Source organism: Onychomys torridus, chromosome 19 (genome assembly GCF_903995425.1).
Source record: "Onychomys torridus chromosome 19, mOncTor1.1, whole genome shotgun sequence".
In the NCBI taxonomy this organism is placed as follows: Eukaryota; Metazoa; Chordata; class Mammalia; order Rodentia; family Cricetidae; genus Onychomys; species Onychomys torridus.
Window position 1 is genome coordinate 23,851,636 of NC_050461.1, and position 27,130 is coordinate 23,878,765.

Consider the following 27,130-nt stretch of genomic DNA (forward strand, 5'->3'; position numbering starts at 1 on the left):
AGCTAGTGCATATGAATTTACTATTTTAACCTAGAGGAAAGATACTATCTAGCTGGCTTTATTGATTTGCCTATCAGATAGTAAATACTCATGATCCAGTCAGCTGTGATTTGGGATCTCAGATTCTACATTCCTCAAGAACCACAAGTGGGTATGCTGGTCCCATTGAATGTCACAAAGCCCTCCCATTCCGCCCTTCGATTTTTGTTCCATGTATCTTTAGTTCAGTCAGTGTCATTCACAATTGAGACAATCAAGTAAGTTGCTTATTTTTTTTTTTAGAAAAAATGGCACAAATATCTTTATAAAACTAGAAAGAAAATGAAGCATGTGTCACTGCTTTCCTCTTGGCTTGTGCGCATTTCAGAGATCATGTGGTACCTAGTAAGAGAAATAGTATGGCTGAGCTGAGCTCTTTATCTCCAAACTTATCTAACAAGTAAGTTCCTTATCACAATGGCAGACAGAGGGAAGGGGAGGAACATTTCTACATCCTTTACTATTAAGATGATTTAAATAGAAACTATTTCTCATTTGAAAGCTTAAAGAATGTGAAATAAGTACTTTGTCTTTATACCTCATCTACTGATACTAAGAATTATGTCCCAGGGACATAATTATCCTTTAGAAGGGATGAGATCCAAAGCCACAGAAAACAGCCTTCATTTCACTTTCAGAAGACTGCTGCTTTCAAACTCACAATTGAAAATTTGTGTATGGTCTTTAGACACTGATAGGCAGCTTTGTTTTGTCTCAGGAAGGCCCTGAAATTATTTCTATTAGAAAATATTAGCCTCGAATTTAACTAAATTCTTTTTCTCATAGAAAGTTATGCCCTCAAAAAATTGGTAAATCATGACAATATTTTCTTCTCTTGTCTTTTGATCCCTAAGGAAGAAAAATTTCCCCAAATATACAGTGAAAATACTGTTTTCTATTTACATTGAGGAAGAAAATACATACCATGATGATACTGAATACTAAAACTATGTTTCCTTGTGGTTATTAATCTAATTGAATACACATTACTCATTAATTTTACACCTTTGTTTATGATTTAAATAAAACTGATTTTCTAGCATTGGTTAAAAAATAGAAGATGCAGAGTAATTCTTGCTATTCAAGGAGAGTTGGCTCTGAGACACCCTTCAACTCCCTAACCTCCACTAAGGACTTCAAATCTGAGAATGCTCAAATCTGCACAAATTATGGCACAGTATTTGCATATAAACTAGATAAAAAATTCTTGTATTTTAAGCAATCTCTAGATTGTTTATGAGGATACAATATAAATGCAGCATAACTGATACTTATACTGTACTGTTTAGGGAATAATGGGAAAGAAAAGAAAACATGCATATTCAGTACAGATTCATTTTTTTAATTACTTGGATGTTTTTGATACAGCATTGATTGACTTTGTAGGTGCATATCTCTACTATCTAACTACTTTCCAGAAATATCATTTTACTGCAAACAAAACATTGAAGCAAGTTATCAAGATCATGTGACCATAATACTTAAGCACATTAATTTTATTGACTTAATATATATCCATTGAGAATCTGTACTAGATACCTGTTATATCCAACAGGGATTCATGCCAGTAATTAGTAACTGAATATATTTAGACTCTACATTCTATGCTGTTAGGTACTGAGCCGGGGAAAGCAGTTGACTAGCTAGAAAAGGAGTATAAGGCCAGCATATCATGACAAACCATAACAAACCATCACATATGAGACACAGATAATGAGGGTAGACACCACTTATGCTGGACCATTCTATTTGTGATCTGGGGTCTTTGGAATAAAAATGGCTAAAGTAGATAATTCAATGTTGGGATTTACAAATACATGCAGATAAATACAGGATTCATGTGATCTAAAGGTCAACATTGAGGTGTGAGGAAGAATGTTTAGCATGAAAAGACAAATTAATGTAGCCAGGGACAAAATTAGGCAACAATCATAGAAAAGTATGTCAATGCTATCCTTTGCTACACAGCTCTGAGCTATGAACTAATATTCAGAGAGGACTCCAGATGAACATACTTAATTATTATAAATTGACCAAAATCTCATTATTATAAGATTCTTCAGAGCTTTAGCACTAAGACTAAATTTATCCTTATTAAAGGTAACAATTCTCATTTTACTTCTCTGGAACTCAATTACCAGGAAGGAGACAGTCATTATCCTCTGTGTTACAAAATGAGAAAGCAATATAGAAGATGGTGCCCAGAGTCATAAGTTCAGGCTTCTCTTTCATAGCCCTTTACGTTTCCTACTAGCTCTAACCTAGTTCCCACGGACAAGAAGAGCAAAGGAACTGGAAACTTACTTGGATAATTTAGGATGGGGGAAGTGAGTGCTATAAATTACTTAAGCTCTTTCAAAGTCTCTCAAACCTGAAGTATTTTTACTCTTTCATTTCTTTTCTTAATCTGAGTGATTTCAGCCAGGCTCACATAACTCTCTTTAAAGAGAATGGTTAAAAGGAACTCAACTAGGGAGAAATCAAACTGTATAGTTAATAAAAACTACAGCTTCAATCCATGCTAAGTGACAATGTAGCACCAGGAAAAAGTAATTAATGTACTTTAGAGTGAAAGGAGTCAGATGTGTCAGGTCTGAATTTAGCCTTAGGATCCACAATAAATTTTCTTTTATGGCTAAATTTCTAAAATGTAAAGTTACTCAAAATCATGTAATCATAGCCTAAAGTAGTAACTAAACTTTTAAATATTTTAACTAGATTAAATTTTTTAATTGCTAGCAGTTTTAGTAGCAATCTACTATAGTTTGAATCCTGAATCATCCCCAAAGGCCAATAAGCTAAAAAAAAAAAAAAAAAAAAAAAAAAAAAAAACACTTTGGTCTCCAAAGTGATGCTTTTGGGAGGCAGTGGACCCTGTTGACAAATAAGGCATTGTGGGTGGTCCTTAGGTCACTGTGGTATGTCCTTAAAAGGAGCTACAAGAGACCTTAGAGTTTGTTCCACCACATACCCCACCATTACCATCAACAACCTAAGCAGAAGCCCAAAGAAATTACTCCATCTGACAGTGTTTGACTAGAACCCCCCAAATTAAAACTGTAAGCCAAGCTTGTCAGACCTTTCTCATTTCATGTGAATTATATGGGGTAGTTGAATATAGTCATGGAAATTGATTAACATATTCTTTTTAGATCCATAGTGCAAATTCAAATCATTTCCTTGATTTTGATTGTAAATAATAATTTGGGTTGAAAAATAATAAAATGGATTCATTAAGTGATTTTTAATAACCCTATATTCTCAAAATACCTTGCATTGACTATTGCTAAAGGAATCTTAGTAAATACAGATTTGTGTGGCATTTTAGAGAGACAATTGGGTAATTGTCAGTGGATCAAGCTTACTTATCATAGAAAACAGTCATCTACAGACTTCAAGTAAATTCTAGTATGTTTTCTTAGATTAACTTGCATGAATTAGATAAGCTCATATGCTATAGTTAACTTTTTCCCATTTAAATGATAATGAATACTGAGCATAGAAAATATTTTAGTATAATATATGGTTTTCTTTTTTCCTCTATACTCTTCAAGTCACAAAATCATCATAGTTTTTAAATACAACTTCAGTTTTATCAGGCCAGCTAACCTCTGTGGGAAGAGCACTAGCAACAGCAGAAAGTTATTACACAGCATGACATCGCTGGTGTTGGGGCACCTCTAAAACCATTTAGATAACTCAGGCACTTGATTCATTGGACTACTCCCTGGAGCTAACTATAAAAAATTATTATGATCCCTCTGACTTTAGATATATCCTTAAATACTTTCAGGCAATTAGGAAGCTCCCTCCTAGTCCTCTGGATGATTAAACCCAAATTATCACAAAGTTTTCCAGATTATCTCTATATTTGATCATACAGCTAGCCTGGACACACAGTCAGGGTACCATTAAGTCAGGAATCCCAATTTTAATGAAAATTCTAGTGTCTGCTCAGAGAATTATGAAAGATCCTATAAGAAGATTAGAAGTCACAGGATTCCTTATGTCTCCAAAAGGAAACTAGCTGGTTCCCTTAGCATTCTGTCAGGTATACTATTCTTTATAGTAGCTTACGGACAAGTTCGAATCGTACCACCATATTTTTTATATAGTTTTCAGTTTGCTGACAGATGTGTTTCAGTGTCTGCCTTGCTTATGGCTATGAACAAGCACATTCATGGTGAGTCACTTTGCTCTTCCTTTCTCCAAGACATCTCAAGTCTCTTGCAATACTCTTAAGGGGTCAAAGTTATGAAATAGAAAAAGCATAGTGTAAGATGGTGACACCTTTGTTTAGACAGAAATGGACAATACAGAAATTGGGGCAAATGTATCCTTTCAAAAATCCTTGATTGGGGGTCAGTGCTGCTGTGGTGTCTGTGTGTTGCCCAATAAACTCTCAAGCCTACCACCCACTTCCCTACTTTCATCTATCTACTGCTGTGACTGCAGCAAAAATGATTAAATTCCTTATTTCACCCTACCTGTTTCTACCCTCAATTTATACCTCTGTCTCCTCTCAAAAGTCCCAAGGGACTATCCCCATTTTTCTAAAGGAGATTAAGAATTTAATGTTCCTTAAAAATTAATGATGAGCAATATTTTTTAAACGCTTCCTCACAGTGCCTTTTGAATTGTGATCTTTTCATTAGTATCCTCTTGTCCTAGTCATGTGACAAAAGATACAGAGAGCTCTTTGGAAGTGATCCAAGTGAAATAAATACCTGTGCTTGAAGGTGTTTTATTTAGACTTAGAGGTTTATTTATATGTGTCTCCACAAATTCTTAGCAGTATTGATCTATGCACTAGCCAGGATAAAACAAATCAAGATAGAAATCTTACCACTTAAAAAATAATTCTCTCATGAGGATCAAGTATAACCAAAATATCCCTAAAAGCTTCTTCATCCAAATGCATGATGAATATAAACACCACAAATGCAGGGTGCAGTGTATTCTGAGCAGACTTGGCATAGCCCCTGAGAGGACATGTCAAGGTCTCCTTTTGTGCTGGGAATGCTACTGAAAAACACTTGGAAATTGTTTTTAAGTTGAGCATATCATATCTTCGCTATTTATTTAAAAAAAACTATTATATTTTTCTTAAAATCCTTTAGGATATTGAGTATGGTGTTGACATATTTACTGTTTATTTGTGTGTGCACATGCATGCATACATACCCATACCTGGCATGTGTTTGCATGCCACAGCATACGTGTGGCTGTCAGAAGACAATTTATGACAGTTGGCTCTCATCTTCCACCGTGAGGGTCCTAGGGATCAAACTCAGCTTGACAGGCTCTGAAACATGCACTGCACCTTTGCTGAGTCATTTAGCTAGCACCCAAATATGATATTGATTGATTGATAGGTTGGAATTAATGGTAAGCCAGAGAATTTCCTTGGGAGTCAGCAAGGTGCGGTAGGAAGCCTTAATATCAAACAACATACTATTTTGAAATCTTGTTTCTTCCTTAATAAAAATAAGTTGATACAGGTATATGTACTACCAGTTTCATTTTCTTCTTCTGTTTTATATAAGGATAGCAATTTCCATATCCAAATGTATCGTGAACTAGGCAGTGAACACATATATCTTATTATATTTCCTTTCTGTAACACATATTGCTACATATTTAGCAGAAAGTTACAGAATTTATAACAAGCACCCTTTTCACCTTCAAACCAAAATGGTTTCTAGGTATTGCACATAGAAATCTTGTTAACTAGCATTTCCTGTTTCCAGCTAAATCTTTTCTTAATAACTGGGGGGAAAAATGACTATGAAATCCATGGTCAATAACACAAACATTTAATTCATCTCCAGCTTCCTGCCACTGGGAGCTATTTTCAGAGGAATCAGTCTTTCCAGAAATTGAAATAAATGTTGAGAAGGACATAAAATCTCATTAGTATGTCTGCTAACAAATTTAACAAGCAGGTTCTTTGAACTATGAATCAAATGAGATCAGCCCCCTCGGTCAAGTGCATTGACATGTTAAAGTCTTCAGAGTAAAGCACAGGTTCTCTTCAAGTCAGAATCACTGGCACTGGGGAAATGCCAGCGACAGTTGGAGATTGGCCGCATTTAGAGGAAGGGTATAAGTGGCAGTAACGATGAGAAACTCTCGGTGTTCCTGCCATGTCACAAACCCTTCAATATCATTAAGCCCCTCTGGGCTTCCATGCTGACTGAAACTCCTCATAAATGTGCTTTAAAAATACTGAGTTGGTAGCCATCCGGTGAGTGTTTACATGGCAGCAACATGTCTAGAAATAACTAACCTGTTCTTTGCCTGACTGAGCCCAAGAGGGAATGGAGATCCCTTTTCAAAGCTTTCACAGAAGAAAAGGAACAGTCACAAGATGGGAAAAGATACCTGTGGGGAGGGAACAAACGGTAAAGTGAGAAAACAGCAGGGAACGCTGCCTAGAGAGGTCCCAGTACACTGGAAACCATAATGCCCAGAGAAGCTGGTCTTTCATCACTGTAACCAGCTGCGGAAATTCTGCCACTAGCATCTGCTTGGGACTGTGGGAAACAGATGAACCACTTCTGCCAAATTCAGATGCCTTTCAAAGCTGATTATCCCAATTTTGAAATTCAAAAAAACTGAGACCTTAAACCTGGAGGTTCAATTACCCTTAATATGGTATTAAACCTTCTTGATACAATTCCTTCTTTTTCTATTTCCTTTTTTCCTTAGTCATCCCCTTCCTTTCTCCTGGCCACTCTTTCTTTGCTCTCTGAACTCTGTTCTCCAGCTGAGAGTTAATATGTATTTCAGCATAACCAGTGACAACATAGTCTGTATTCCTTAATTCTATAAAAAAAAAATTCCAACTGGCCAAGGTACTGCCTACCATTGCTACTGATTTAAATAAACAAATACCCACATTACATGGTGACCTTGAAGGGGAGATGAAGCAAGAAAAACTCACTGGAAAAAAGGCAAGCTGAAGTACACATTCAAGTGAAGAGGGATTTGGGGGTATTTATAAGAGGTACAGGGCAATTTCATTAAAAACAGTTCTGTAGCCATGTTGATATATTATACGGCACTCAGCTGTAAGATGACTGGACACTTTTCTGGTCTACAAAAGTAGTCAAGATAAGACTTTAAGAAGTAAAATTATGGCCTTTGCTAGTCAGAAACCTAATGGCTTTGGGCTTTAGACACTTTAGATGAAATCTTTAGTGAATATACCATAGTAGGACAAACACTTTAGTTTTGGACTGTTGTTAAACACTGGGTTTTAGGAATCCATTTATCCTCGGGCTTTCCTCATAGGCTTTTTAGATTGGTGTTTGTAATGTTTCCCATGCTAACAACTATGTTCAAGATTTGTACTCCAATCACTAAAGATAGGAACCAGGAGCTGGAATTAACCTTAGCTTATGGTATCATGTTGAAGTAAGATCTATAGTGAGGCAAAGCCCAAAGTAATCCATAGTTTAACATTCTAGAAAAAATAGAACAGATTATTATTTAATGTCCCATCAACATCTTTTAAGTACATCATCTAGTAGAATGAATCACATGTTGGGGTTTGTGGTTGGTAGTATGAGCTTCTCCATGCTTTGAGCTGCTTTCTTATAGAATGGGAGTTCTTTGAATTGGTTAAATAAAGAGCATTTAAAGTTTTTCTAACCACTCAAAATGATATTTTGTCATCTGCAACTTCCTGTCTTAAAATCATGATTTCACTAGCAGGAAGTTTTAAGAATGTTTTAGGATGTTCTAGAATTTGCTATTCATGTGTAGATATTTGCTTTGTGAAAACATATGGCAATGTTTTCAGATATTCTAAACCTTATACATTAGTTATAAGTAAATATTCATTAATAATTATTGCCTTCAAATTTAATCTTCTCCACTATCCTGGCTACAATATTTCCCCCCTAATTCTAAGACATTATTCTTCTTGAGGTTCTTCAACTATTCTCAGTCTTAGTAAATGTATAAGATTCTTGATGCATATAATTTCCAACAGTATTGCTTCCTTGGGTTTGATGTATTTGCTTGGCATCCATCTAATGTTAACACCAGAATAAGTGTTAAGAAAGAAAATTTGACTCAGTCACCATTCTATTCTGAAAACATTGGAGGCAATGATCTAGTCCTACCCTGAGAACTCAGGAGAACAGCTCACAGATTATCTCTAGCATCTGCGCACTGCCCAAAATGACAATTAGCACAGTCTTTATGTGAGTCTTCTGCACAGTCTACTCAACAGCAGAGTTGACTGATTGGTTTAATGTGGTATCTCTAAATCAATGTTGGAGAATGTCAACAGGTCGTCTAATACTGAGCTATGCCATCAGCCTATCACTGATTAAAACTCCTTCAATAAGCCAGGATTTCTTGACCTGGCATTTATATCTGCCCCAGTGTAGGTCCATCTTATATTCTCAAATCAATTTTACGGTGTTTCATTTTAAAAGTCATAATTATAAAGCTACAATGAAATTTCGATTACTTTTCATCTGTTACTTAAAATCTACTTTAAAATGTCCTTTTCTCCAGGCAGAAGGTCTGATTAAGCACTGCCATTCCTTCAGTCCCCTGGTATCATACTTTCTGAAGTTCTATACACGGACTAACCATAATTCTCATTGTCTTTATATATAGTCCTGCAAAAAGAAAATAAACCCTGAAATATCAGATATACCATCTTACCTAGTACATTGTAGTAGCCTAACAGAATGGTTTGGATATAGTATATGATTATGTTGTAGTACTGTGGATTGAACCAGGAACTTATCATATACTAGATTAGAGCCCTACTACTGACTTACATAATTAGCCCTGACTAATGTCACCAGGTCATACTATACTTTAGTCTTGTCTTGAAATTTCTGTGTAATTCAGATAGACCTCTAACTCATGATCCTCCTGCTGCAAGCTCTCAGGGATGGGATTATAGTTATGTGCCTGAACACCCAGGAAACAATAATGTTAATAATAATAATGATAACCATACACTACAATAATTAGAACAAATTCTATTTCCAGCCTTTCTGATATTAAATAGGGTACTCAAAAAGGAAGATATTCTATTTATTCCAGAAGGAAAGGGTTATGAAAAACTTGAGAAAGTCAAGTTTTTGTCTACACCTTAACTCCACATTCTCAGCCTGCAAAATTGGTTCTGAAGTACCTACTATCAAAAAGTTAGACTCCTCTTCAAATTCCATTTGCTGGGAAAATAAAGTTTAGCTTTCTATTCAAATACTGAAATGCCACTGGTATCATTTTCTCATTTACTTGTCAACATTTTAATCAAATGCTCATTATTTGTTGAGCAATTAAGCTTCTTGCATTGACCTGAATACAAAAAGGCCCTGTCAGAAACAAAGTTTTTGTGTTAATAACAGCTTTTATGTAACACAACTGCCCTTGTTGTTTTGAAAAATGACATGACCAATAATGAGGTCCTTACATATAAACTTTTGAAGACTTACTAAGACAGGTGGATAAATATACTAATATAAAGATTTATGTCACTTTTCTCATTTAGCATGTAATCATGGAAGATTCCCTTAGATTTAGATGTTTACATATCTTCAAGTTCTGACTTATTTTTTAGCTGGGAATCTATGTAAAATGTAAAAAATCTGTTTTGTGATTTTCTACCTTCTGCTATGCTAGCAAGACTTGTTCAATGTGTCATAAGTCCTAATTTTGAGCTAAACCTACAAAATGCACAGAAATTGAATAACCAGTTATTATGCATGAAGCAAATCGCATTCAGGAATTGCTACTGTAACTAAAATATAATCCCTAAGAGATCTATAGATTATCTGTTTTACAGAAATGAATTTATAATCTGTTGTTGAAACACTGAAAACATTGACCTTCCACATAGAGACTTTATATTTCACTCACCACTGACCACTGAGACTCAAGGAATATCTTGGAAGAAGTATCACTGAGGCTCAAGTACTATCTTGGAAGAAGTATCACTGAGGCTCAAGGAGTATCTTGGAAGAAGTAGCACTGAGGTTCAAGGACTATCTTGGAAGAAGTAGCATTAAGACTCAGGGAGTATCTTGGAAGAAGTAGCACTGAGGCTCAAGGAGTATCTTGGAAGAAGTAGCATAATGAATGTAAAAGCAAGAAGATGTTGAGGAGTACTGTGACATGGTCTCTTATGACATGACAGCAGCTATGTTTAATTGCACAAGACCTCCTAGGATCAAGCCAGCCAAATAGCAGCATAGATTTACTACCAACACCTTAGTGAGGGGTTACTCACAGTTCATGTTTGCTGGAGAAAGATGTATCATTCCTGAGTGTAGAATTGTAGAGATTCCATGCTTTGTGAATGGCCCTATACTCATGTGCATATACACAAATATACAGCATTAATTTGACTTATTGAGTTATTTTTAAAGAAGAGAACAAGAGAAAGATTTCTTAGCAGTCCATGTAAAATAATATAATTATTTCTTTTCTGTTGCCCAACTCTTGATCATACTAATTTATTGAATATATTTTTCTCCACTATTTTAAGCAAAATACAAAAGTATCTTTTAACTTTTTATTGATTCTTTATGGATTTCACATCATGCATCCTGATTCCATTCATTCCCTACCCCCATCCCTTCTCATCTGCCATCCCATGAAATCTCCCATTCCCCCCAATATAAAATAAAATAAAATTTAAGAGAAAAAAAAAAACCTCACTATGAAAGCTGAAGTGTGACACAGTGAGTCATCACACAGTGTACCCTTTAGTCCATCTTTACTTTATTGCAATGAGTCATTTATCTGATTCAAAGCCTCTGGCTTCTGCTGGGTTCTCACTGGGACTCCTCTTGAACATCCTGCTGTTACCCTGTGTCATAGATATCCTGTAGTTTTGGATCTGCAAGACCAGCCCCTTCATGTGCTCCAGCAAATCATAGATGGGGTGGATGTTAGGGTGGGCCAACTCATAGTCCTGGTTCTGGGCCTGGGAGGTAGCTGGGTTGGAGAGCTTGCTAGTTTTCCCTCATTTTCATCAACATGGCAAGATCTCCAGCACTGCCCCAGCTAGGTCACCCTACACAAAAAGCAGCAAGGGGATGAGCCAACTCACTAGCACCTACACCACCAGGGTCAGCTCTACTGTTGCTCATAAGCCATCTCCTGAGTGTTGCAGCTGATGAGGGGCAGGACCAGATCTCATACTATCATGCCCAGGAGGCCAGCTCTCCCTCTACTGTGGGTGGGGAGTGGCAAGAAGGGAAGGCCTCTTTCCCTCACCCTCACCACCACATGGCAGATAAATGCTGTGGAATGTCCTGTATGCAGCTGTAAATACATGCTACTATGATTGATTGATAAATAAAACATTGATTGGCCAGTAGCCAGGCAGGAAGTATAGGAGGGACTAAAAGGGAGGAGAATTGGAGGAACAGGAAAGCAGAGTCAGAGAGACATGGCCAGCCACCATGAGGAAAAGTATCATGTAAGACACCGGTAAGCCAATGAGCCATGTGGTAAGGTATAGATTTATAAAAGCAAGTTAATTTAAGATATAAGAACAGATAGCAAGAAGCCTGCTATGGTCATTCAGTTTACAAGTAATATAAGAGTCTGAATGATTATTTTATAACTGTGATGCAGGACTGCAGGGGTTTGGCAGGACCCAGAGAGAAACTCTCCAGCTACAAATGGCACCCAATGTGGGGCAAGAATTTCCACCTAAAACCTGAAAAAAAAGGATTCTAAAACAGAGCTAAAAAAAGCCTCCTAGTTGTCTCTCTCAAGTTAGCAGCAGCCTGCGAGTCTGAACTACTATGGCGAGCTCGCCAGCTACAGATAAGAGGCGGGGCCAGGTCCCCCCCAAACTCACATCCTCAGTCAGGCTCACACCCACACCTCCCATCCCTGTCATCAGTGGTCAGCTCTACTGTGCTGCCCAGGGGAGGTGCAGGGCTCACTCTCCCAACTGCCCCCTTTGTCTGCCGTCCTCCTTCCCTTGGCCTTCACCTGACAGGGGGAGAGTTGCCCCTGCCCCTCACCAACAGAAGCAATGTTGTTTAATTAGCTGTCTATTTACCTGGTAAAAATAAATTTTTATTTATTTGGATGAGTAAAATTTTGATACATAAAAATCAATATAAAAGATATAATTTTAAAAATAAGACAGTCAGCCAGGCAGTAGTGGTGCATGCCTTTAATACCAGCACTTGGGAGGCAGAGCCAGGCGGACCTCTGTGAGTTCGAGGCCAGCTTGGGCTACAAAGTAAGTTTCAGAAAAGGTGCCAAAGCTTCACAGAGAAACCCTGGCTCAAAAAAACAAAAACAAAGACAAAACAACAAACAAACAAACAAACAAACAAAAAACCCCAAGACATCAAGAAACTATGAAAGAATGGAAACTCACTCAAAAATAGGAAATGCTGAAGACATCAATAGAAAATAACAAAATATTAGAAACTCTATTACAAAAAATACTTTAATACTTGGTTGGAAATTTAAAAAAATGTATCTAGTGAAAAAGAGAAAGAGGGAAATGAAAAATATGGACAATAAAAAAGAAAAGAAAAGAAGAGTTAAATCCTGGAATTAAAATACCTGACTATTGGGAAGTTCCTGTACTAATGGGAAAAATTGGAGAATAAAAGACAGAGTGGAAGAATAATTCAATGGAAGGCTTTTGAACTGAAAACACACTAAATGCTCTAAAACTAAATGAAAAAGAAGTCCACCATGATTCAATCTTACATAATTTCAGAAGCTAAAGCTAAAAATATATTTATATGTTATTATACCTCAAAAATATAAAATGTGGTATGGAACATATACATATATTATTAATGGATGTATGAATACTTTGAAAGACAATAAAATCTTAAGTGAGTATATTAATTCTCAATGATGTTCATTTTCTGTAGAAAAAAGAGTAAGTAATAAATTATTTAAAATATAAAGGGAGCATAATTAGCTTGCATAAATTTTAATTTAAAAATTTCCTTAGACAAAAACAATCTAAAGATTAAAGATTCTGGGGGCACATATAATGGTAACATGACATCACTCTATTCATGCTTTGGTGTATATAATATTTTCTAACTAAAGTCAAACAGATGAAAGTGGCAACAAATGAAAATAGATCACAGAAAAATTTCAGGAAGGAAAAATGATATTAGCATTTCATTTGTTGGAGAAAACTCTTTATGCTTACATTTAATGGAAGAAAAATCATAATATTGAGATGTGACTATTGAAAAAATATTTGAAAATATTAAGTGTAAATGGCAGCATATTCATGTCTATAAAGTGTTAACTTTCCATTACAACACATACCTTAGAAAACTAGTTTGTAAAGAGGAAATATTTATTTTGACCCATGGTTTTGGAGGCTTCACTCCATAATGACTTTGTTCCAATGCTTTTGAAGCTATGCTATAGTAACCTCTCATGGTGGGTAAGTGGTAGAGTAAAGCTGCATACACCATGGTCAGGAGGCAGAAAGGAAAAGAAGGGATCAGTGTCTCTTCAAGGCATGCCCACAATGACAAGAACCCCAACTAGGACTCACCTTTTCAATTTCTACCACTTTTCAGTAGCACCAAGTTGGGCACTAAGCCTTCAGTACCATTCATTTTTAAATCCAGTCTACAGAATATGCTACTGCTCAGTCCATTCCACTTTGTCAATTTCAAAAATTCCTTGGAATTTCCGTCATAATTTAATTTTTTTCTAGAGATGTTTATTAGTTAAATTCTGAAGAACTGCAGTTAAAAGGAAGATTCACAAGTTGGCTCATTACAGATTAACACATCTGTGTGAACGTTCCAAAGCATTCACCTCACCTTAGTGGATTTATTTTGTTCTTTAATGAAACTGTAGCTACTAAGAAAATGTTTCCTGAATTCATTTTGGTATAGGAATTTTTAACTGGAAGATTAAAACTGGAAGATAATGAAGAAACACCCATACATTCTAAGAGAAAAAATGACCTTCAAACAAGATGTATATCCAGCTAAAATATTAATTAATATAAAAGTACCCAAAAAAGCACATTGGACTTAAAATCATTCACCTATTCTTAAGGAAGAAATGAAGAATGTATTCTGCATAATGAAAGAAGAGACAAGATAAGAAAAATGCATGAGAAATTTTGAAGAGAAATTACTCTTGACACTTATTTTTAAAATGGCAAGATAGATCCTACCTGAACTACTGCAGCAGAGGAGAGAAACTTCAGTTGAACTGACATAAACTCTAAGTTAAATAGACCTGGAAGGCTATTCAGTTCTTGAATAAAGACCTAAATAGTGTTGTCCACTTTATAAAGGGAAGACAAATTGAACTCAACTATATTTAGACAAAGGGTGGGAGATTATAAATGATAGAGTGAACACATTGAAAAGTGCTAGAAAATAGTAGACAAGGAGATGAGTCAGTGTGATCAATCCAACTGGATTGCCACTTACCAGTTATCCATAGCAGGCTTATTATGTTCCCACAAAGGACAAAATAGAAGTGCCATTGTCCTTGACAATCACATTTTGGAGGTTTGACTCTCAAGCTCTCTAAAAACTACTGATGGGAAGGAGGAAATTTGTACCTGTAAAGCAGTGGGGGTGGATTATAACTGTAAAATTTCTAAAGTTAAACCTCTAGGAAAAGATAGGTCTAAGCCTGTCAAAACATTGTCCTATCTAGATACTAATCTAGATGAGGGAATCATTAAGATCATCCTGGACAGGTGTAAGAAATTGGGCATCTTACTTAAGAGAAAACCAATGATGGTCAATGATATGTCATATCCAGTTCCGTACTTCAAAGGTATAAGCCTTCAGGGAATATTTTAGAAGAGGGAGCAGAAAGACTGTAAGAGCCAGAGGAACAGGGATTCTGCTGTGAGATTGTAATATGAGAAGCTACACCCATAAAATCTCATCAACATGATTGTCAAAACATAATAACAGGGACAACACCAACTCACATGCCAAAATAGATGGGAAAAAGTCCACAGGGCCTCAACCCTATATAAATAATTAGAGACAAAGGGGTAAAGCGGGGAAAGAGAGAGGTGATCTTCCCAAGAAAAAGCATTCCAATTGGTTGTCAAGTGCTGTGGTGGTTTGAATAGGCATGGGCCCCATAGGTTCATGTGTTTGATGCTTGACCCATAGGGAGTGGCACTATTAGGAAGTCGGCCCTGCTGGAGTAGATGTGGCCTTATTGGAGGAAGTGTGTCACTGTGGAGGTGGGCTTTGAGGTTTCATATGTTCAACCTTTGTCCAGTGTGGGACACAGCTGCTTGTTTCTGCTGCCTGAGGATCAAGATGTAGAACACTCAGCTCTTTTTCCATCACCGTGTCTGCCTGCACACTGTCATGCTTCCCACCAAGAAGATAATGAACTAAACCTCTAAAACTGTAAGCCAGCCCCAATTAAAAGGTTTTCATTGTATTTATTTATTTTTTCAAGACAGGGTTTCTTTGTGATATTTTTCCTTTATAAGAGGTGCTGTGGTCATGGTATCTCTTCATAGCAATAGAAACCCTAACTAAGACAGATGCCAAACAGTCATCCCTGAAAACATACATACAAGTAACATTGTATATAATGCTGAGGTTATATTTAGGACTCTATATATATATCAACATAAACATAAATGCATGTAATAACAATTAATGAAAGAAAAGGGCATGAATTTGAAAGAAATCAGGGAAGGGTATACTGTAGATTTTGTAAGGAGGAAAGACAAAGAATAAACGTTACAATTAAAATTTCAATTACTAAAAAAAGAAAATACATATATAGACTATTCCTGCAATATTAATCTCATTCAAAATAATAAAAAACATATATGCATTAAAAAATGGTATGGAACCAACCCCCAGCTTAGGGGAGCAGGAGATCCCAGCTGGATCAAGAACAGAAAGGGAGAACAAGGAATAACAGACCATGATAAATGAAGACCACATGAGAAGAGGAATAGGCAGAGTGCTCAAGAGGTCCCCAGAAATCCACAATGATATATCCTCTGTAGTCTGCTGGCAATGTTCAAGAGAAAGCCTGATCTGACCTAGTCTGGGGATCAGATGGCCAAACACCCTAACAGTCGTCTTGGAACTCTCATCCAATAATTGATGGAAGTGGATGCAGAGATCCTCAGCCAGGCCCCAGGTGGAGCTCCAGGTGTTCAAGAAAGAGGAGTGTCTGCAAGAGCGTGAATTGTTGAATCCAAGATTGCAAAAAGCACAGGGACAAGTAGCCAAATGAATGGAAGCACATGAATTATGAACCAATGGCTGTGGAGCCCCCAGCTAGATCAGGCCCTCTGGATAAGTGAGACAATTGAATAGCTTGATCTGTTTGGGAGGCACCCAGTCTGTGGGACCAGGACCTGTCCTTAGTGCATGAGCTAGGTGTTTGAAACCTTGGGCTTACACAGGGACACTTTGCTCAGTCTGGAAGGAGGGGACTGGACCTGCCTGTACTGAATCCACCCGGTTTAAATGAATCCCCAGGGGAGTCTTGGCCCTGGAGGAGATGGGAATGGAGGGGAGGGGCTGGTGGGAAGGTAGGGGTGGGGGCAGGAGGGGGAGGACAGAGGATGTATAAAATTAAATCACATAATAATAATAAAATTTTAAGAAATGGTATGGAGCCTAAATGTGAAGCCAGGGTCATTCATTGTTCTAGGCCACTGGCAAAAGAGCTCATATATGAAAATAAAATGGAATTGTTCTAAATGGGATATCATGGGGAAATTAATTTGTAATTAGTCTTTACAATTCCACTGAATATTTTAAAAGAACTACTAAGCAATACATAGATTTTTTGAACATATATCTATATATTATTTTTGGGATTATAATATAATTACAATATTTCTTCCTCTCCTTTCCTCCCTGCAAAATCTTCTACATATGCCTACCTGCTGTACTTCAAATTCATGGCCTTTTTTTCACTAATTGTTATTTAATGCCTATAATGTACATGTTATATATAATTCATGTTCATATATAATATATATTACCACTTATGAGGAAATTTATAACAATGAATACTATAATGAAAGACCTCAAGTAAACACTCTAAGCTTCTTATTTAGCACCTCAGTAAAGAAAGAGAAAATTAACACCAATATAAGAAGAAAATAATTTTTTAATTAGAAAAGAAATCAATGAATTTGTATGTTACAAGTGGCTGATAGATTGTGCACTCCAATAAAATTACCTGGGGGTCAGAGAACAGAACAGCCACTATATTAAACATAGAGGTTAGGCAGTGGTAGCACACGCCTTTAATCCTAGCATTCTGGAAGCAGAGATCCATCTGGAGCTCTTTGAGTTCAAGGCCACACTGGAAACAGGGAGGCATGGTGACACACACCTTTAATCCCAGCACTTGAGATCTCATGTTCTGCTTGGGAAAGACACATGCTTTTAATCCCAGGAAGTGATGGCAGGAAGCAGAAAGGTATATAAAACTCAGTGAGGACCAGGAACTAGAGGCTTTTTAAGCTTTGAGGCTTTTAGCAGCAGTTCAACTGAGATCCATTTGGATGAAGGCACAGATGCTTCTAGTTTGAGAAAATAGGATTGGCTTATAGGTTGGTAAGGTGAGGTTAGCTGTGGCTTGTTCTGCTTTTCTGTAAATATATAAAATGTAACTGTAACACAAATCTTAAAATATATATATTCCTAAATAGAACCTGCTTGTATCATATAATGCTATGCTCAGTTCATGTAATGTTATTTGTGTATATATTTTCAGGGATAACCATTTGGCACTGGACAATAGATAGACTTTTGAATATACCAAAAAATGTGATGGGATTGACAAAAGAAAGAAAACAATGAAATCCCAAAGTATTTGGAGATTAAACCATACATGTTCAAAAATTCATAGATCAACACTATATATATATATATAATTTTAAAAATTTAAAGTAAATGAAAGTGAAAACAAAAATTATAAAAATACATGAGATACAGGAAAATTAGTACTTATGAGGAAATTTATAACATTGAATGCCATGAAGGGAGACCTCAAGTCAATACCCTAACCTTCTTATTTAGCATATCAGTAAAAGAAGAGCAAATTAATTCCAAGATAAAAAGAAAAGAATTTTTTAATTAGAAGAGAAATCAATGATGTTAAAAAACAAGAAATCCACAGAGAAAACAATACAATGAATAATTGGATCTTTGAAAAGTAATCAGTAAACCTCTATATAACGTGTGTGTGTGTGTGTGTGTGTGTGTGTGTGTGTGTGTGTGATATGTGCCTCTGTACATAAAAGAATGAGAGAGAGAGCATGAGAGAAACAAATGCTATTATGAAAAAATGAACAGGAATATTACTATAAATCACCTATGGACAATAAACATAAAGGCCATAATATAATATTATTAATTATACATCTACAAGTTCAATTGCCAAGATAAACTCACTAAATGATAAAGAACTTCAATAGTCCTACATCTATTCAAGAAAATTAAATCAATAACAGCTTCTCAATAATAATAAACACCAAGCCCTAATGGGATCACTGGTGAATTTATCCAAATATTTAAGGAAGAATGTATAACAATTAGCTTTCACCTCTTGAAGAAGGCAAAATCAGAGAACATACCTTTCTCCTTCATTTTATAAGACTAACTAACATCACCTCAACTCCAAACTCAAAGATATTGGAAGAAAGTGCTACCATGTCAACATAGCTACAAAGATCCACAATGAAATACTAACAAATCAATTCTAATAATAAATAAAAAGCATTATATGCCATGATCAAGAGTAAATTACCTTAGTAGTAGAATGCTGATTCAATAGTTAAAATGATTTAGAATAATACATCGTATCAGTGTGCTTCTTGAGGAGGTTTCCTACCAGAATTGAGGCAGAAGAATGAAGCATGCCGTTCCATGATTCATTTCAGGGAAACTTGGCTAGGAGGTAGTTTCTATCGCAGCAAGAATTAGAGCCTTCCCTCTCAGACCAGACACAAGCCAAGGTCCATTGCCCATTCATGCGGACAATAAGAAAAATATACACCTCTCCAATGGTGATAAGAGGTAGAATATTTTGAGTGACCATGGACTAGGACTATATATTTAGATTACCACATATTCCATGTTCCAACACTTTAACTATTTAATGAAGTTTCTATCATAACAGAGTAAAGAAAGTTATAGATCGAGACCCATTACAAATACATTAGTAGGTAAATCAAGTAGGCAAGTTACAGCAAAGAAGAAAAGAAAACAACAACAAAAAACAAAAAAACAAAAAACAAAAAAAACCACAAATCCTTGCTGTAAGCATTGGATACTACCTGAATAAAATTCTTAGCTTTAGAGCTGGTGAAAACTAGAAACCCTGCTTATACATTCCAAAAAGAATTACTTTAATAATCATGAGGATGATGGGTAATATGCAGAGTGGTTAATACATGGCTATTAAAGAGATTAAAGACAACCCAAGGTAATTTGTGTTAAACCTTGAACCTGTAGCATTCCAACTCTGCAATCAATGTAGTTCTAACCAGTCAGTCAGCCTTGTGGGTAAAACTACTTCTCAGGCTTTAGTCCACACTTCTCAGCATCATAGTGGAACGTCTATTTATGTTATTCATGATCAATATGTAGTAAAGCTACACAGAGTGAGAAGGCAGCAATAACATTGTCTTTGTTCAGAGGTGACATGATTATCTTCATATAAAATCAAGAAAAGGTAATAAAAAATCCTAGCACTATGCGGCTATAAAATTCCTGCCAGAAAACACATTAAAATCACTTCATTGTCTATCTATCAACAAGGAACAAACAAAATGTGAAGGAAGAGGCAAAATGAAATTTACAGTAGTATCACAATATGCTGTAAGAAAAAAGTAACAAAGTGTATACAAGGTAAAAATGATGAAAATTACAGAATTGGTGGAAGACCCAGAGAACTAAGTAATTGAAAAGGTAAACCATGTTCATTGCTATGAAGATTCAATGTGTTTAGATGTCAGTTCTTCCTAACTCAACCACAGATTCAAAGCTCTCAACATTCTAGTGATATTTTGTGGCTATTAACAAGTTAATTCTAAGATTTACCCTAAGAGGCAAAATGTCCAGAAAAAGTGATACATTATTCAAGAAAAATGATAGACTTTGAAAATTAACCCGTTCTGAATTCAGGGTTTATTACAATGCTCCATGGATCAAGAAAGTGCAGTATTAATGAAAGAATACATGGACACATCAGTGGAACAGAACAGACAACCTAAAACAGACTTGGATAAAAATGGGCATTTGACTTTTGACACAGGAATAGAGAATATGTAATGGAAAGAAAAGCCATTTTGGCAAATGGAGATAGAAGGAGTGGGCACCCACGTGTAAAATAACCAAAATCTAGAAAAATGGTAGCATTAAATGCTGATAAGGATCTGGAGCTACAGGAATCAGCATTTGCAGCTCAGGAGATTTCAAGATAGGCCAGCCACTTGGAAGACAATGTGGTAGTTTCCTGCAAAGGTACATATGCCTTTACCATATAACCCAGCAATAACGCTCTCCAGTATTGACTCAAATAGTTGAAATCTTTTGTACACATTAATCCTGCACAATGAATATTTATAACAACTTGTTCATAATTGCCCAAACTCTAAGTCAGTCAAGAAGTCCTTCAGTGGAGTGAATAGACAAAATAACTGTGTTATACCCAGACAGTGAAAACCTTCTTCAATATTAAGGCACCAGCTACTAGGGCATGAAAGAACAAACTCAAATGTGTGCCATTAAGTGAAAGAAACCAATCTGAAAAGTCCACGTAGAGCGTGATTACAATGATGCTGAAATCTTCAAGAAATGAAACCGAAAACAGCTTCCACTGGTTAGGAAGGTGACAGGGACGATCTGTGAAGCACAGAGAAATGCCAAGGCAAGGAAACGATTCTCTATGATACTGAGATGGCAGGCTCATGTCGCTGCTCATTTTCTAAGGCCAGAGACTATATATCAAGAGTGAACACGATGAAAAATATGGACTTTGCATGATAATAATGTTCCATATAGGTTCACCCACTGCAACAAATCTAACATCCTGACCTAGAATGTTCATAGGAGAAAGATTATGCATTTGAGAGGGGAGAAGTACACTTTCAGCTCAATTTTTCTCTGAACTTAAAGTACTTCAAAAACATAAAGTATGTTTTTTGATGGGAAGGAATTATTAACTCCAGGAAGAAATGTTATATAAGAAAGAAATTGCTCTCATAATTCAAAACTCAGCTCAGCCATAAAAATATTTATATGGTCATAAATTTTATACTATTGATTTAATCAAATTTTAGAGAAAATTATGCAGAATTGTCAAAAATAGAGAAGTCCATGACCTAAGCTTTCCCATTCATACCTTCTAGAGGAATATATGGATAAATAGTTTAATGATGATATAATAATATAAAATGGTATAATATATATAAAATGAAAATAAATACCTTAAGAAACAATTCCAAACAAATGAATATGATTGTTTTTCTATAGGATACTTGGAAATGGCAGAAACTGTGGACAAATAATGCTATTTTGGTTATCAATTTTATGGGAAGTATGTTTTTTAAGCTACATGTTAATAGTGGGAAATAAAATAGGTAATACAACAAAAAAGGGAAATGTAGTGCCTGTCATCCATGCCGTCTCATTCTGATAATCCTTAGCTATCAGACTTTAGCATTATAGGTTGAACTGTGCCTCTCCCAATTTTGTATGTTGAAATCCCAACTCCCTGTACCAGCAAATGTGAATTTATTTGGAAATACAGTAATTAGATATAACCAGTTAACATTATTTTGGTCCATGGAGTTTTAAGTAAATAGGAATGAATTGCTTATATAGAGGGAGTATTTGAACACACTCCATGAGATAGGTACTCTGAGAAATGAAAGGAGAGATCATGGTTACACTCTGGGAGCCAAAGAGTGCCACATACTACCATTATGTCACCAAAGGCTTGGGCAAATACTGTCCCTTGTTGCTTAGAAGAAACCACATTGACTGCACCTTGAGAGCAGACTTTAAGCCTCTGAAACAACACAACATAAATTTCTCAATTTCTGAAGTCATGTTGTTTACAATACGCCACTACAATAGTGCAGGTTATATACTAGAAAGAACTAGGCTAGCAAAAAGTCTCAATTGATAGCGTGCTTGCCTTATAAGCATGAATAAGAGCCCATATTTGATTCCTATCATCTATACAAAAAGGGGAGGCAGACTTTCTTGCCACTCAGTCTAACCTAACCCTCATCTCAGGTAAAACACTTTAAATTTGGAGAGAAATCAAAGGTACCATTCAAATACATTGCATTTATATTGAAAATATGTTAAATATGTTAAAATATGTCTTTTAATGCCATGATACTAGGAAAGAAAGGGTTAACTTTCACCAGTGAGATAGCACAGCAGATAAAGATAAAGGTGCATGTTTCCAAGAATGATAAGGTAGGTTTGATCCCAGGAGATCACATCCTAGAAGGTGAGAACTGGCTCCTGCAAATTATCTTCTGACCTCCTCATCCACACTCCCATACACATATGCACACACACACACACACGCACACACACACACACACACACACACAGAGAGAGAGAGAGAGAGAGAGAGAGAGAGAGAGAGAGAGAGAGAGAGAGAGAGAGAGGGAGAGAGAGAGAGAAAGTTTCTAGAATAGTGTCTGATGGATAGGGCTTGTTTTGATTCCCTTATTGCCAACATGTCGGACTGAGTGAACTGAGATATTTATGTGTAAGACAAATTGCTAAATGGTCTTACTAATAAAAAAAAAAAAGAGCCAAATATTGGAGTAAAAATGAGAGATCAGGGAAGTAGAAAGAAGCCAGCCACATTCTTACCACTACATATCCTCAGCCAAAAAGAGGGATACTGGATACTTCCTGTATACTCACACCTATATGCCTTCTCTGCTCTGCCCCCAACCAGTTGGAAGTAGTATGAGAAGCTAGGCCCAAATTCCCAAAAATACTGTTTATAAATGTTTCTTTTTATTTAAAGGGGGTTAATTATAAATGCAATCTTTTTTATTAAAAATCCACCCCCAGAGCTGAGGACTGAACCCACTCTACCACTGAGCTAAGTCCCCAGCCCCGCAATCTCTTTTTAAAAGAAAGAGAAAGGCAGAGTCTACAGAGATGTGAGCCAGTCGCCCAAGGACCACCATGTAATGGGACACAGGTAAAAAGCCATGGAATACATGGCAAAACATAGATGAATAGAAATGGATTAATTTGAGATGTAAGAGCTAACTAGCAAGAGGCCTCCCATAGACCATACAGTTTATAAATAATAATAACCCTCTAAATGATCATTTTATAAGTGTCTGCAGGACCGTGGGTCTGGGCAGAACTGGAAAAACCTTTCGACTATTCATGTTTTGGCTTTCTAGATGCCTTCATCTATTACATCCATTGCCTCATATTTTAGCTATGTTTTAATGATGTATAGATGATCATCCTCTCTCCTTTCCTCCATTTACATTAGTATTTAGAATATAAACTGGTAAACTAATGCTGCCGATCCCAAGAACTCTACTATACATAAACTCTGCCTATGTTATTGCCTTAGTGTGGCTCTTTCAGAAGCTATTGAGACCAATTGCACTGATGTGCTGAGAGTTTCCAAGGGATAAGGGGTTTCACAGCAGAAGTGCTAACAGCCTCATGCTTAATGAGATAACCAACAACTAGATTCTCAGCATCGTGATCTAGACCCTAGTTCCTATCTGAAAATAATGATCATCCTGACAAACACATGCATGATTGTTTACTAACTTGTTTAGTTTTATATGAGAAATAAGTCTCCAAAAGATGAGGCACGATAATACAAATAGCTAATATTTCAGTTTCGTAAAATCCTCTCCACCATCCTTTCAGATGGAGCCTTGTGTCTGAGAATGATTTCCAGTGAGAAGAGGAAGACTATTGAGATCCTGAGCTAACTGCACTCAGGGTACTAGCTACTAGAACTGGAGTGTGTTCTTTCTGGACTGTGTAGACCTGGTTACCCTCACATCTTGATCTTGCTAAAATTGCCATTTAAGTCATTTCCTTTGTCCTCCTCATCACTGGTGATCCCTGTAGCTTTCTTTGGGAACCAAATATTAAATGAAGACTACTGAGAAAGAAGCAGAGAACATTATTCTTTCATCTCATAGCTGACCCTGAAAACCTACCCGTTATTCAGATTCTGGTTCTGTTGCAACCAGATCAAAGACGTGACAGATTTCCTGTTTCTTTGAAATAAGAACTCATCTAAAGTGACTATCATTCCCTAAATGGTGACTTTTAAATGTGGAAGTAGCTGGTCAGGGCCAGTGGTGCACATCTTTAATCTCAACACTTGGAGAAAGAGGCAGGTAGATCTCTATATGTTCTCAGCTGGGTCTGGTGTATACATCCAGCCCCAGGCCAGCCAGAGCTACACAGTGGGAAGCTGTTTCAAAACAAAACAGAAGTTGCTTCCAGCCCTGTAATAAGATGTTCAAGTTTCACTCAAACCTAACCCCCACTCCATAGGAAAAGTGTGTGTGTGTGTGTGTGTGTGTGTGTGTGTGTGTGTGTGTCCTTCTGTCTTTCATAACCATGCATTTCCTAATTAGCAATTATTGTTCCCACTCCTTCAGGCCTGAATAACAGAAGAGAAGAGTTAAGGGGACAGGGAAGCTATATAGGCACCAACAAGGCTTTTGGAGGAATATCAGACTGACTTGCTCATGGTGAATTGTTGGACACATCAGAAACAGTGTCTTGCATTAAGTGGCTCAGCAGCAGGCACATAACTATCGGTTTCCCTGCTCTACTTTTTTGTATTACATGTCTTTCTTTAAAACCTGGGAATATGAGGCAGGAAAGATTCAGCTGTTATTGCCTTGCTAACAGACCTTCTATTCTTGGAAAGCCATAGGAAACAGCCACAGTTAACTCTCCACAAATTTCTCCCTAAGTTCTTTACTTTGAACCTGTCTTCTGTATCAATATATTTATTTCTCAAAACCATCACCATTTTTTGTTTGGCCACTTAGCAGAAGGCGTTAGCTGTAAGCTTTATTTGGAGACTTGTTAAGTCTGAGTCGGTAGCCACCAGCTCTTTGTCTCCAAGTTTCCAAGGAAGAAGGAATACTCTCTTCCATCTTTACCTGATGAATATGGGGAAGAGGGTGACGCCATAGCACATTTCTCTCTGATGGGATCCTCTCTACAGTGTCTGGGTTCTTCAGCTATAACTTAATTCTTAGTGTTTCAGCATGAGTCAGTGGCTCAAGGTCACAAAACGTTGATGAGCAACTCACTCTGGAGTGAGAGCCATCTGCTCCTATTATCCCCATAGCTCCATACCACCTACATTAAGGTAATACAGTTCCCACATTGGTCATCCCTCGTGACTTCCTGAGAAATGGAAGGTGTCTGATGCATTCCCTATACCTTCTTTATGTTTGATTGCCGTTGATACCTTCTTGTCAGTGTGTATAATCAATCAATTACATTGTATACCATTCAACCCATCTAAAGAGCTGTGAGTTTATAATCTCTATCCTGTAAGAATGTGCTGATATTTTCTAAGAAATGTTATGAACAAATTTACAATGGACATTAAGAAGATTGAAGATAATGATTTGCTAAAAGAAATTCCCCTCTAAACTCAAAGACTATGCAGTTTATTCAGGAAGCTGCCTTTTATTATAAAGGACATGGGCTTCTTCAAATTTTGATGTCTGCAGGATCCTGGAACCAATTCCATGTGGACAGACAGAACCAACTTTAGTAGAAAGGGAAAACCAAGTAATAGTGTGCTGTACTATGGAAAGTTCTAAAAAAAATTCTACCATTAGCCCCAACACTAACGTAAATGTAGTCAAATTGAGATTCAGTTTGAAACTAAAATGTGGGAAAAATAAATATTCGGAGAGAAAATAAATGAATCAGATTTATAATAACACTAATTTCACACAATTATATAGTTTAAATCACTGGTTTCATGAAGTTTCAAGTCTCAAAAGGGACTCTTCAACACTATAATTAATGTAAATGATTAGTAATTTTTCTGAAAATATAATTTAACTGATAGTATTATGGTAGTCAAACCTTCAAAAGTATGATCTATATACACATAATTACTTTAACTGTTTCTTTAAGTGCCTATAACATACACTACTTGGAGACAGGGAGAGACCTACATTTTCAAAAAGGAAACATAAGTCCATCCCAAATAAACAAATATTTATAGTTTTTCTCATCCTTACAAATTGCCTTCTTGCAGGAAACAGACCTTATCCTGACATTTAATATTTCAATGCACCGATCTTGGTGGATGGAGAATGGACCAGGATGTATGGTGACATCTGTGACGCCAGCCCCAGACTGGGCCCCAGAAGACCATCGATACATCACTGTCTCAGGGTGTTTTCTGGAGTACCAATACATTGAAGTGGCTCATAGTTCCCTCCAGATCATCCTCGCAGTAAGTGTTGACAGCTAACCAGTCTCGTGCTTCTGGAATTATTTATTTCTGGGCAAACTCAATGCACATGGACTCTGTGTCAAATGTGTGTGGTTTTTGGCTTTTCCAATTAATGTCATTTATAATAGGAATTTGCTGGGTTAAACCAAGTCTTCCCAAACTTGTGTATGCTGCTTTTCATCAGCAGTTGACAAAGACCCCTTGATATCATCCAACCCATAAAGATTTGATTATTTTCTGGTAAACTTTTCTGAAGACTGTCAAGGGACTGTTGGAAGATTTTCACATTTTACATGCTCCCTACCCAAGAAGAAAGATTTCAATATGTATTATTTTTTCTCTTGATGTTTCTTTTGGCTGAACTGTTAGTAAAAATTCTCTCCACTGTTTGCCTGTCCTCTTCATTCTCCAAGATTCCACAGGTCTGTCACTTTTATACTCTCTCCTTTTTCAGAACAATTCATACTTGCTCTAGAGTCTACCTAGAGTCTACCTAGAGTCCACCACACCCCAGTATTTTATGTTGTGGCAATAAAGGACCCTCACTGTATAAGGAGGCAATGGAGTTACAAATGTCAAATCAGTGTCACAACTGATTATG

At 36.5% G+C, this 27,130-nt stretch overlaps 1 protein-coding gene across 3 annotated transcripts in view; it reads left to right on the plus strand.

Moving 5' to 3' along the window:
- The window catches only part of Nkain2 (sodium/potassium transporting ATPase interacting 2), a 1,137,884-nt gene that overhangs the window by 907,542 nt on the left and 203,212 nt on the right, over positions 1 to 27,130 (plus strand). For all 3 annotated transcript variants that reach the window (XM_036168793.1, XM_036168794.1, XM_036168795.1), the window contains one exon: positions 26,329 to 26,529. In XM_036168793.1, the coding sequence (XP_036024686.1) occupies positions 26,329 to 26,529 (201 nt within the window). The remainder of the gene's footprint in view (positions 1 to 26,328; positions 26,530 to 27,130) is intronic.